At 37.9% G+C, this 12475-nt stretch overlaps 3 protein-coding genes across 4 annotated transcripts; 2 read left to right on the forward strand and 1 right to left on the reverse strand.

Annotated features, from left to right (window-relative positions):
- Positions 1-1686: 1686 nt before the first annotated feature.
- eif3f (eukaryotic translation initiation factor 3, subunit F) lies at positions 1687-5963 on the forward strand. The gene is made up of 8 exons (XM_055025295.1): positions 1687-1824; positions 2032-2102; positions 3634-3713; positions 4382-4519; positions 4612-4703; positions 5358-5494; positions 5575-5688; positions 5805-5963. The coding sequence occupies exons 1-8, from the start codon at positions 1713-1715 to the stop codon at positions 5880-5882; spliced, it is 822 nt and encodes a 273-aa protein (XP_054881270.1). The 5' UTR covers positions 1687-1712; the 3' UTR covers positions 5883-5963.
- Positions 5964-7057: 1094 nt separating this feature from the next.
- Positions 7058-7932, reverse strand: LOC129355700 (MICOS complex subunit MIC26-like). The gene has a single exon (XM_055025296.1). It carries the CDS (start codon positions 7816-7818, stop codon positions 7249-7251), a length of 570 nt encoding a protein of 189 aa, XP_054881271.1. The 5' UTR covers positions 7819-7932; the 3' UTR covers positions 7058-7248.
- A 662-nt stretch (positions 7933-8594) lies between these two features.
- On the forward strand, positions 8595-11825 carry dnaaf6 (dynein axonemal assembly factor 6). Of its 2 annotated transcripts, none has more exons than XM_055025285.1 (6): positions 8595-8839; positions 8977-9046; positions 9129-9234; positions 9557-9653; positions 10425-10510; positions 10744-11825. In XM_055025285.1, exons 1-6 carry the CDS (start codon positions 8744-8746, stop codon positions 10844-10846), a joined length of 558 nt encoding a protein of 185 aa, XP_054881260.1. In that variant the 5' UTR covers positions 8595-8743; the 3' UTR covers positions 10847-11825. The 2 variants fall into 2 exon arrangements, with proteins under 2 accessions (XP_054881260.1, XP_054881261.1); XM_055025286.1 differs by having other exon boundaries at positions 10425-10519; positions 10744-10819.
- The last annotated feature ends 650 nt before the right edge of the window (positions 11826-12475 follow it).

Raw genomic sequence — 12475 nt, forward strand, 5'->3', positions numbered from 1 at the left:
GTGTGCTTTCATTATTACAACCTTACATTATTAATCACTGTAACACTGCGTTATTTAAAGCCATTTTGGCTCGCGCAGATGTCGAACCGTCAAAGATATTATTGAATTGAATGAAATCAGCTTGAAATTCACAAGCTGCCATTCGCGTCACTGATGGGAATTCCGCCTCTTTTCTGGGATCCGGACTATTTGGGTCAGTTCTTTCGGCTCCAAAATGGATCTTCACTTCATACAAGTTCCAGCTCTATGTCAAAAAAATATTTTTAAACAATTTGAAGCAAACAGAGATTGTTGAAAAATATGACTTCTGAACACGCTCACAGCTTTCCGATACAAAGCTGACGAACTCAAAAGTGGCAGCAATAAGGTTGAGATTGCAGCACTGCATCATTACTATAACAAGTTGTGATTGCATTTGTGGTGAAACTATCACCACAAATACAAAGGAGTTTTTAATTAGAAAGAAATTATTTTTTTAAAGCTTTGTTTGTGAGGCATTGGGTACACCAACTTATTAGAAAACAAAGTCTAGTGTTGTAAACAGCAACAATAAATAAATAAAATGTAGAGCAACCAGAATCAGCTTGGTCCGATCTCCCACCAGGAGCTGTTTGCTAGAATGGACCCGACCTGAGCAGAGGCATGAGGCCCCTGACAGCTCTCAGGATCTCTGGGACCCTCAAACCCCTCCTGGGGAAAAATAAAACCAGCAACAGTTGTTTACTGATCTGGAGAGGCCTGCAGGAGGCGCTCTGGTGATAGAGGAAGACTTGGTGGTATGAGCTGGTGTTCTGATTGGCTGTGGTTCCTTCCTGGAGGAGTGCATTGGCTGACATGATGCTGCCATCACCAAACCGTTCTCCCTCTCCTGCTGTTTACATTTCACTTCCATGAACATAGATAGATCCCCTGATCATTTGGCCTGCTGTGTCTCTGCTCTGTCTTCTCTCAGCTTCAGTCAGTCGTGGCAGATGGTTGCTGGTACCGAACCCGGTTCTGGTTCTGCTGGAGGCTTCTTCCTGTTGAAGGAGAGTTCTTCCTCTCCACTGATGCTATACATGTATGCTCTGTATGAGGGATTGTTGTAAAGTCAGCTCAACACAAGCAATTTGCTGTGTCTGCTGATCACTGGGGTCTTCAATGGTGGAATTTTAAATTGATTCCAAGTGAAGAAGAATGGAAACATCTTATCAGTGAAGTTGTGTGAAGGTATGTATGTGTGTATTAGTATCCAGATCAGTGAATTACAGCTTTCCTCTGTCTCAGTCCAGATTCACTCTGGTCCTCTGGATCTTCTTCTGGACTGAGAGATCAATCAGAAAACTGGTGGAGGACTTGCTGAGTATTTACTACCAGAGAACCGTATAACTGCGGTAGTCGCTCAGATTCCCTGTTTTGCTTCTGGGCATTATAAAATAAAATAAAATAAAATAAAATAAAATAAAATAAAATAAAATAAAATAAATAAAATAAAATAAAATAAAATTAAATAAAATTAAATAAAATTAAATAAAATCTTATTATCTTCAAACATGCAACTCTCCAAATAAGATCAAGTGAATAGTAGTGTTGGCTCCCCTCGTTCAGTGAAAGGAACCGACCCGTCTTCGTGGCTCGTCCGCGAACGGCAAATCACTAGCAGTTTGGCCGCCAGCCTGTAGGCGGCAGCATATCCGCTCACTGCAGGCGTTGGTAGATCCTTTTTCTTCAAGATGTCGGTGTTCGGGCCAGTGGTGAAAATCCATCCCGTCGTTCTCGCCTCAATCTGCGACTCTTACGAGCGAAGGAATGAGGGGGCGAGCCGGGTCATCGGAACCATTTTGGGTAAGTTACGTCCTGGGGTAAACGTCGTCTTTCTTTTGGGGTGACATCGGGATAAAATGGATGGAAAAGCCGTGTGTAGCATTAGCTCAGCTGCTAACACATGCTGGCTTAGCGCATCCTGATGCAAACACATCTGGAGCATCAGCGGAGTCATATTCTTGTTTAAAAAGTCTGTTTTAATTAGTTTTTAACGTCCGCCTCTTTCAGGTACCATTGATAAACACTCTATAGAGGTGACCAACTGCTTCTCCGTCCCTCACAACGAGTCTGAGGATGAGGTGAGCTGCTAATACACGGCTTATGACGGCGAACCTGAATAAACAACGAGAGAAACGGAAGAGATCTTCTGTTTATATGCTTTAACACTATTATTCTATTTATATGAATACGCAAAACAATCTAATTTCTCATTTAAAATGATTTATTTAGAAAATAGTCAACATAAATGTTGTGTTTTTATTTGCAAACATAGATTTAAGCGAAAATGTAGAATGAACATTTGATAAATCCAATAGCAGTTGAGCTGAATAATCATTCCGCTCTGTATTTATAATGCAACAAAAGAACAACAAGGACAAGTTGCTTCCAGCCTCCCAGCTGTTGTTTTAAGACTGTGTACTGCTGGTCAGCTGGCTGAAAGAAATGATGTGCATTTTAGTTTTGCTTAAAAGAGAGTGTAGTTTTTTATGTTTGACAAACAAAAGTGTGGATGCTAAAGGACTGCCACCCAACATTCTAGCTGATTGGATGTAATCCTGGTTTTAATACACAAGAAGCTGAATGCATGTTGGCTACCGGAGCAGACAGCCTGACTAATTAATCAACTAACATCAGCTGGGTTTCTCTCTTGTTACAGAGCAAAATGGTATGGAGATACAACACTCAGTAAACACTTACAAACTACAGTGTAAACCCAGTATATGTGGGGGTCATGAATAGTCTAATAATGTCTCTAAATGCTCACTAAGTGCTAAATGCTAGAATGTTTAGCATTTAGAGTATTTATAAATGCTCAATAGTTCAAACAACAAATATAGCGTATTATGCATTGATAGACATAGTGGAAACCAACCTGGCACAACTGCAGGCTTCCCTGTGTCTGCTCTGGGAGAACCAGCTAAATCAGCTCTAAATAGGAAGATAAAAGGTGCTCATGAATTGGCTGCTTTGTGGATGCCAGCCGTTAGTGTCAGTTAGCATTATGGCTAAATATTTCAGCGTCCCAAGCTCCATTTTGTTCTTGGATATTTTAGACATGCTCTTTGAAAAAAGTCCACATATCGACAAATTTTCTACAAATAATTAATTTGACGTCGAGTTTCAGGAAAAATCATTGAACAGACAAGATCAACTGTGAAGTGCCACAGGCAATATTGTGATGGCTGGTATTTATTATTGTTTCTGCAATAAGTCTATTAATTGCTCCTCTGTTTTGAATTAAAGTAAATGTTTTATGTGATTTAGATTGACATTTGTCAATGTAGAATATGTTTTCACAGAAAAAGGTTAGAAACTTGTCCTACTTTTCTGTGTATGTGCAGAGGAACTTTTCTGTCCTACAAGCTCTGAAACCATCTCAAACTGTTTTCTGTTTCTGAAACCAGCAGAGCTGCAGCCCACTTTTATCTTCACATCAAACAGCAGGAGCCTGTTCTGCTGTTTGATCTGGAGCCTGGAGTGAGTGTTGGAAAGTCCAGACGTTCAGTCTGAGCTCAGATCACTCACAAAGAACTGACCTATATAAATAAAGTAAAATAAATAACAGCATGTAGTATCAGTGCGTTTGTAAACTTCTGTGGATATCTGCAGGTTGCTGTGGACATGGAGTTCGCCAAGAACATGTATGAACTTCACAAGAGGGTGTCGCCCACTGAAGTCATCATCGGATGGTGAGTCAGTTTGCTTCAATGGAGACGTATTGTATTTTCCGGACTATAAGTCGCAGATTTTTTTCTAGTTTGGCTGGGGGTGCGATTTATACCCTACAGAGACTTATGTGTGAAAATTAACACATATTTACATCATATCACATGTTATTTTCACAATAAACTGCAAGAGGGCGTCTGGAAAATGAGCCATTTCAAAAACATTCAGAATGTAACGCAAATCACCTGGCACTGCCCCTCAACTAGCAACCCCAGGGAAGCACTAGGATGTTTGGTCAACTGGCTTCACTGCTGATTGTGCAGTACAATAGAAAACACAAGTGTTTTGTTGTTGATTCAGAAACAATTTTATGCATTCTTTTATCTTGTGCATTAGTTGTATAATTGCGTATCTGTTTGCAGGCTTTTTCATGTGCAAATAAATGTGAGTTGGGGGACATGGCCAGAAGCTTATTTGGATTTAAAATGACAAAAGACCCTAAAATATCTCAAAATAGGCAAAACTGACCAGACTAAAACCTTGTTTTCTAAGAATGATTTTGCGCAAAGAAAAAATGTAAAGAACATGTTTTGTTTAGCCTGTCATAACCTGTTCAAGGAAGCACAAGAGGTCCCCTTTAAAGTTTAAACCATAGTGGAAAAGGTTCCAGCATATTGTCTTCTCTTCTCAGGTATGCCACAGGCTTTGATATCACTGAACACTCGGTGCTCATCCATGAGTACTACAGCCGCGAAGCCACCAACCCCATCCACCTGACCGTGGACACGGCGCTGCAGAGCGGCAAAATGAACATCCGCGCCTACGTCAGGTGAGCTGCTCTGCTTGTTCGCATGTGTGTGTTTGTGTGTGCAGCTCCAGGCTGATGGTGACCTTCTGGATGTGTTTGTGTGTCTCCTTCAGTGCACAGATGGGTGTACCAGGAAAGACTGTTGGTGTTATGTTCACCCCGCTGACTGTCAAATACATCTACTATGACACTGAGAGGATAGGTGGTAAGCACTTTACTGGTTTTCTTAATTCTGTAGGAAATTTTTATTTCAAAGTCTAGCCTAACACCACATTGGAGGCTTTTGACCTTAAAGAAAAGTTTTGAAGGGCATAAAAAGATTGTATTTAAATCAAAGACAAAACAAAGAAATACAAATGATTGCTTAAGCAAAATAAACAAATCTGCAAAAAGAGTTAGACCTTTTGGTTTCAGTTCAACAACAACAACAAAAAAGCTGCAGCTTCTAAGCTTTTGCCTCACAGTGACTTTGCTACTCAGCTCCTTCAGACTAGCCAGCAGCAACCAGCAAACACTTGGTGGTTCTGCACAGCAGCTGACCTCATTATCTGAGCTACTTAAAAACATTGTTAAAGGTTTAATAGTGGAGCCATATTGTGATGGCAGAAAGAGCAGGAGTTTTTTAAGAGAAAGAGGCCCAATTTCAAGACGTTAAATTACAAAATCATTTATTTTAAGTCTTATTTGATAAATATATAATTTTTACACTCTGAAGTTAACATACTTGATTATGCTACAAAATACCACAATATGCCTGGAAATACATAACACTGCCCCTTTAAAAACAAGAAATGAACTAATTAAAATGATTTCTAACAGTCCTCTTTGTAAACATTTTGACTTTATCTCTATTTTGTAGTGGATCTTCTGCAGAGAACTCGTGTGACTCCCAGCCGCACCAAGGGGCTGACCTCTGACCTGTCCCAGGTGGGGAGCGCTGCGTCCAGGATACAGGACATGCTGACCACTGTGCTGGCATACATCGAGGATGTGCTGGTGAGCAGAAAAGCCTGGTTCTGATTCGGTCTCTATGATGGATTTAAACCCTGATCGTAATATGTGTGTGTATGTCCCAGTCTGGAAAGGTGACGGCTGATAACAGCGTGGGTCGCTTCCTCATGGATCTGGTCAACAAAGTGCCGACCATCACAGCCGAGGACTTTGAGAACATGCTCAATTCCAATATCAACGTAAGCGCTCGTCAAAAAATATTAAAATCCATAGTTTGCTTTTAACGTATGACATCATATTGAAGCAAAGTCTTTCTTGATTGTGATACAAAGCTGTAACAAATTTCTGTTTGCAGGACCTGTTGATGGTGACCTACCTGTCTAACCTGACCCAAGCACAGATTGCTCTGAATGAGAAGCTGGTGCTTCTCTGAGGAGAATATTTCAAGTCATATTTAATTTTTTGCATTTTTTCTGTTGTTTTGGCTAAAATGAATAAAAACATTCAACAGCCATATAGCGGATTTGATTTCTTCAAAGATACTTCTTCTGCAAGTAATTCATTGTACGAACTATTATATTCCTAATGGAATAATGCTTTTTATGATTTACAGTCACTCGAAAATTGTTCTTGGATTCAAATTTAGCTTGATGCAATTACTTTTTGTCATCAAAACTGATCCAACTTGTTCAGATTTACTTTTATTTAATTTTAAAAATGACAGATTTATGCAGAGGGTATGTGTCCTGAAAAGCAGCATGTGTCAGATTTTGATAACCATAAATAAAATTAAGTATGTTAGTAGTTGTTTTACTTGCACTAAACTCAAAGTGAACTTTTGTACTATATATAAAATTGGTTAAAGACAAATAGGAACTTTGGAAAATTGAGTCTAGGAAATTATAGTTTTGACACTTGTGAAACCTTGTATTAAATGCAATTAATTTAATTTAGTCATTTTTAATTGCAGTTTCCAGAATAATGCTGCTTTCAGTGGCAGTATGTCAAAGTAGCTCTACTACATTACTTTTGATTCGTTCTTTGAATCAAAAGTTTTGCATTGAGAATTGTTTTTCCTTCCCGTTAACATTTATGGCAGATATTAACTGTCATACAGAATCAGTCTTCAGTCAGTGGCCTGTTCAGATTTGTTGCAATACTGACTGCTACTGGAGATTTTTCCAGACATGTTGAAGATACTTGGATGAAATGAATTACGTTTAATTTACTTTTGGGATAAGAAAAGTAGTTTTTAAATTGGACTAGAATAAATAATCACAGTATAAAGTATTACATATCAAGCCTTTAAATACCTTAGTAATATAATGGATCTTGAGTCTTAGAGGCTAAATGTGAATAGTTATTATTTTCCCATGGATTGTTTTTGTATTCAAAAGAACTGAATGAATAGCTGTATCTGCAAACCAAGTTCAAAAAATCTGCCAGAATCAGTTTTCCACTGATTATTTCTTCTGATTTAATAGTTTAACTTTACTGTCTGAAAACCTTGGAGAGAATATTCTCATTGACTTCATGCATATTATATTTAATTGGACTAAAGAAGCTTTTATTGTAAGATTATTCTTCATACTAACCATCACACCAATGTGTCAAACCCTGAATTTTAATGTAAGCCAAGCAGGTCTTATTTTCTACATAAATATACATTTACATCAGAATTAGAGGTACATCTTAAAAGCTGGAAATCCTGAGTTACAATTCAAGCGTAGTCCAAAGAGCATTGAAGTCACATTTCAAAACTCCGTCAGGGAATGAAGACACCGTTTGATCCTCAGTCTTTACTTTTCGTCACTCTTTTTATCTTTGATTTGAGATTTCAGGATCTTCTCCACAGCAGCGTAGCCCTGGACCGCCGTGTCGTACGCGGAATCTCCGGTCGCCTTGGCGATGGCCGCCGCCTGCTCCGGGTAGTAAAGGGAGGCGCCCAGGGTCATAAGGCCCGTTGGGTAAAACACCTTCTTAATTCTGGATCCTCTGGCCAGAAAAAGTCCGGCGACGCCGGCTAAACCGATGACTCCTACCCGGGGATAGAAGTCTTTAGGAGGGTTCTGCAGATAGTCGTTCGCGTCGTTTCCCAACTGGACGACCTTCTGAACTTTGGGTTCAATTTCAGCGTACATTGACTGGCACCAAGTAGTGTACGGCTCAGCTAACTTCCTGACGGCGGCGACTTTCTCCTCCAGTTGACCCGCTTCAGACTCCTCATGCCGGACAGTTTGAGGAGGAGGAGGTCTTGTGTAGAGTGAAAGGTCGTCCAGGTTTATCGAGGATGTCTCTTCTTTTGCTCCCTCACCGGCATCATCAGCCGCAAAAACGGCGAAAGGCAGGAAACTCGAGGCTCCCGGCATGACTCTACCTGTCACCTTCAATATGATTGCTGAGGGCCATATACACTGGCTACGGAATCCGCCGAGGGACAAGACTGACTAGCGCCGCTTCTGTGATTTTTTTTCAAAACAGAAAAACCCGCCAAAATAAATCTGATAATGCCATTATAAATATATTTATATATATTCTATGCGCTCACACATTCTCCCTCTCACGTAATTAGTTAATTTAATTAAATGTGTGGATTAATTCAAATTATATTGAATATGGCCAAATTAACAAAACATATAAATATTTGAATAAAAACGGGGAAAAATGTTACTTATTATTATCAGTGTATTTATAATATATATTAAAGCTAAATATATTTTTAAAAAAATCAAAAGTAGAAAATTACACGAATATGGGTGTAAAACACTAATAAATAAAATAACCTTAAAAAGAAGAGCAGTAGTGTTCTTTTAATATTAAATGTGACATCAAGCTGGTTCATGTGGTGCCATTGAAATATTAGATTAAAAAAACTACATGCCCACTGCTTTAATATGTATGTTTAGTTATTAATATGTAACTATTTATGTTTTAGAACGGTGATTAAATTAAGCATAAATATTTAAGGTATATATCCTTAAAAGTATATGCATAATTTTTAAAATATGACTTTCACTTAGCTAATTTCACTCAGGCATTTTTTTTACGTACTTTTCAGGTCAACGTCGCTAGTTACCGTGGCAGCCAGTCTCCATGGAGACAGAAAACGACAACACCAAAGGTTCGAGCTCTACTCAGCATGCTAATCAGCTGAGCTTTCGCTTCATAGGGCCAAGTGATTTTTATCATTCGTTTTTAAGCAACGGTAGTTATCTTAAAACCGAAGTACAAGCATATTATATGCAGCAGCTGCAGTTTTAAGGCATTTTCTTTCTTATTTTCTTATTTTTTGTGATGGAATTTCTCGGAGTATCTCATTACCAAAACTTGCAGGCTTTGTCTGCGCTGTTAGCAACTCAGCAGGAGGAAGATGATGTTGAAGACTGTAAAGTAAGATTACTCACAAACACAAATAAACATTATGAGAAAGTTTATTTAAAAGAGTTAGTTGTTTTTTTATGTAATCATTCCATAAAAGTTATGTCTGGGTGCAGAAGAGTTGAATAACTAAATTGGGTTTATTTTAGCAAAATGCAACAGCCCATGGACAGCTTGGTCCTGGACATATTGGCCCCCCTCCTAAAAACGAAAAAGAAGGTATGTGCACTTGTTTATCTTGGTGAAATTTATTTTGAACAAGAACATGTTAAAAGCTCAACCTGACTTTCTGCTGATTTAGTGTCTACTGCCTACACAAAGAAAACCAGTAAAGATATCTGGAGTGAGGAGGAGGTGGCTGAAGGCTCTCAGTATGATGATCTGGATGACCCGAGACCACAACCTGAGTAAGACTGAGGAGAAAAACCTGTAGTGGTGCTGCCTTCATTCTAGATAGAATACGACACACAGGGTTCACAGTGGATTGCAACAAGAAAATCCTGGGTTTTAATCTTGGCCTGGGTTCTTCTCTCTGTGCATGTGTTGCTTTTCACCCAGTTTAAAAAGATGTTATTTGGTTACTCTAAAATTGCCCATTGGTACGATTGCAAGCAAAAAATGTTGCTTTCATTTGATAATCTTTACCAGAAAACTGAATAAGTGAGTTCCGTTTCCTCATTCTATGATAATGTGCAATTTTCATGTGCATTCTGATATGGCTCGTTACAGGTATGAAATTATCCTGAAGCAGAGTGTTGGGACAGAAGACTTGTTCCTGGGCTTAAGCCAGAAGGACCCATCTTCGATGTGCTGTGAAGCCATGCTGGTAATTTATTAAGCATAAATCAAGTTGTTCACTAAATGAATAAACTTCTTTCACATTGGAAAACATCTGCAAGCATTTGAATAAAGACAAACACAAAACCAAATGCAATTTACCAGCGGGTTTAAAATGTTAGGAGCTGCATTTTATTAAGAAACCAGACATTGTGATTTTATTGTTCAATAGTGTGATGACGATATAGCTTGTAATTAATCCACACTTTCCTCACTTTTCTTTTTCTTTCTAAAAACACAACTAAAGAATAGAGAAAGTCAAAGGATCAGGCAGAGTTTTATTGCATGGCACCTGAAATGTAAATCCTAGCAAAAACTTCTTCCAAGCTGTCCTTTATTGGGATAAAAACTGAAATCTATTATAAAGTGCATGTCTAATATAGGAACAGAAATATTACAAAGTATGGAATATGATTTAAGTGTTTTTCACGTCTAAAAAAAACACTTCTAGACATTGAAAAAATTGAGAATTTTTCCATACTCTTAATTTCCATCCTCTAAGAAATTAAGAGTATGGAAAAATATTTGTATTTCTAGACTTAATTTTTGATAGCATTCTCCCTCCAGTGCTCCCTTCTTTGTTTCATTTCGTACTTTTCTTTCATTCATTATCTCTTCACTTACAGTTATGCCCAACATTCATAGAAAATATAGCAAATATTTGTTCAAAAGATTTGTTTATACTTTTGAAATGATTATTGGTATAAACCGGGTCTATTTGGGATACTAGAATAATATTAATATTTTTTCCTACCCCTAGGTTAAAATAAAGCTACCCGACACAAAGGCAAAAGATGTCTTCTTAGATTTAAAGGAGAAGTACCTGGATCTGCGGACTCCAAAGTAGTAAGAGAGGTTTTGAAAATCTTGTCTTTTATTTTTGATCTCATAAGGAGAATTTGCTGCTCAGACTCACAGCTCAGATCCTCAGACATTTTACTTTAATCACTGTTTCAGATCTTGACCTGAGCTTCAATTGAGGTTCCAACCAGCTCTCAACATCCTCCTCAACTACTTAACATCTCTCTCCTTCTCACATCAATGCTTTCACTTGTCTCTCCCTTCTTTTTTCTTTTTAGTAAACTGGGTCTCCATCTCCCCCATCCCATCCAGAATCAAGAGGGCAAGGCACAGTTTTTTAGCGACAAGCAGGAACTGGAGGTGACTCTACCCATGCAGTGACCCATGGACTTTATCAACATGCAGTAAAAGAAGGATAAATGAATTATTTCAGCTTTAAAAAGAAGCAAACATCTTGGTGAGAAAGTTAGGATAGCACACACTGGCTCGTTAAAGTGCCTGAAAACAATGGTGGAAGTAAATCCAATTTATTTCTGTAAATTTTAATTAAATCTGGGCTCTTTTCCATATGCAATCTGATTTTATAAGAAGAAGTTATAATAAATATTTTCTGTGCCTCAGTAGCTCTACGCTTGATTTAATTTTTTTTTCTATCATGTCTGGAGAAAAAAGTAAAATAACTTTTTAAATTGAGTATTGGTTATTTAGATAACACAGTGCCCTTTTTATAGTTGAGTGATTTAGAAAGTAGACTTGAGTGGCTTGAAGCAAAACATTAAAGTATCGAGATAGAGGAACAAGACAGCAACATCACGAAAAGGAGAATTGGTCAGGACCTGAGTTTCCCCACTTTTTAGTTTCTGACTCATCTTTGCATCAACCAACCATTTACTATGCACTAAATATACTCTGCAACATTTTCACTTTAGAAGTAGATTTTTCTTGAAAGAGAAAATGTTTTATTTGCATCACAGAGTGTTTTTTTATGTATCACATAAATATAATTGTATCATAGTCAAGATGTTTCTCCGTGCAGCTGCAGAAGGTGTACAAACTAATTGAACAAGATGTGTCTGCTGAAGTTTCCCAGACGAGTCGTCTGGGAACTTGCTGTCTTTCCCATGGCCTTCCCTGCACGGAGATAGATTGTTTAGGTTTCGCATCCCGTAGACATGATAGTTGAACTGTTCCTTCTGTCTGTTTTCCTTTGTTTGGTCCTTGAAGATTAAATCTCTGCCTCTGTTAGCTGAGAAAGAGGTGAATACAGCATCTGTGTAACTCTGAGTTCATTAGAGCAGATTTAGATTTTCGCCTCATGCAGTGTATTTTTGCTCTCCGTCTGCAGACGTATTAAATATTGTTTTTGCTCCCTGACTTTTGACTAGATCTCAGTCTCTGAGTTGTGCACTTCACACTTTTTATGGAAAAGTGTGCATGATGCATGGTTTTTAAATGTTTTTACAAATGAAACACAGCCACTCTGACTGAGTCAGCACTCTTTAGGACTACCTTTCACAGAGCTACAAGTCAAAAGTCTCTTGAAGGTCTGCACATGTGGACCTTTCGCCCATTCTTCTTTCAATAATAGCTCAGTAAGTTAGGATCGAGAGCATCTGTGTTGTAAGACGAATCCTGCTATAATTAAGATTGCAATAATTGGTTACAAGTAATCAAGTTAAGTTGATCCAAGTTTAACTTCATTCACTTATTTGTGACCAATCACATTGTTTTTAACAGGTGTAGATGTGTTAGTGGAAAATTATTTTACTAAAGCAAATTACAGTATAGTAATAGATAGCCTAATCTATAGGCAGGTATTAACTGATGCATCCTTTTGCCAATGACTCCATGTTGTTGTCAAAGAAATCAATAATGACTTGATCATTTTCAATACTTCAATATTGTTTATATTCACAAAAATCCTAAATCACTACAACTCATATGAATATGGGTGTCCATAAACGAACAGGTTTATGAACCTATTAGTTGGACATATTGCTTTATTTTTCT

The sequence above is a fragment of the Poeciliopsis prolifica genome, unplaced genomic scaffold, assembly GCF_027474105.1.
Source record: "Poeciliopsis prolifica strain line A6 unplaced genomic scaffold, Auburn_PproV2 SCAFFOLD141, whole genome shotgun sequence".
Taxonomy (NCBI): domain Eukaryota; kingdom Metazoa; phylum Chordata; class Actinopteri; order Cyprinodontiformes; family Poeciliidae; genus Poeciliopsis; species Poeciliopsis prolifica.

Excerpts from the sequence above, each read along its gene's own strand:
- dnaaf6 (XM_055025285.1), top strand. The coding sequence starts at position 8,744 with ATGGAATTTCTCGGAGTATCTCATTACCAAAACTTGCAGGCTTTGTCT. Across the intron at positions 8,840-8,976 it reads ATGATGTTGAAGACTGTAAA|CAAAATGCAACAGCCCATGG; the intron begins GTAAGATTACTC and ends GGTTTATTTTAG. Across the intron at positions 9,235-9,556 it reads GACCCGAGACCACAACCTGA|GTATGAAATTATCCTGAAGC; the intron begins GTAAGACTGAGG and ends GGCTCGTTACAG.
- LOC129355700 (XM_055025296.1), bottom strand. The coding sequence starts at position 7,818 with ATGCCGGGAGCCTCGAGTTTCCTGCCTTTCGCCGTTTTTGCGGCTGAT.
- eif3f (XM_055025295.1), top strand. The coding sequence starts at position 1,713 with ATGTCGGTGTTCGGGCCAGTGGTGAAAATCCATCCCGTCGTTCTCGCC. Across the intron at positions 1,825-2,031 it reads GGTCATCGGAACCATTTTGG|GTACCATTGATAAACACTCT; the intron begins GTAAGTTACGTC and ends CGCCTCTTTCAG. Across the intron at positions 5,495-5,574 it reads CATACATCGAGGATGTGCTG|TCTGGAAAGGTGACGGCTGA; the intron begins GTGAGCAGAAAA and ends TGTATGTCCCAG.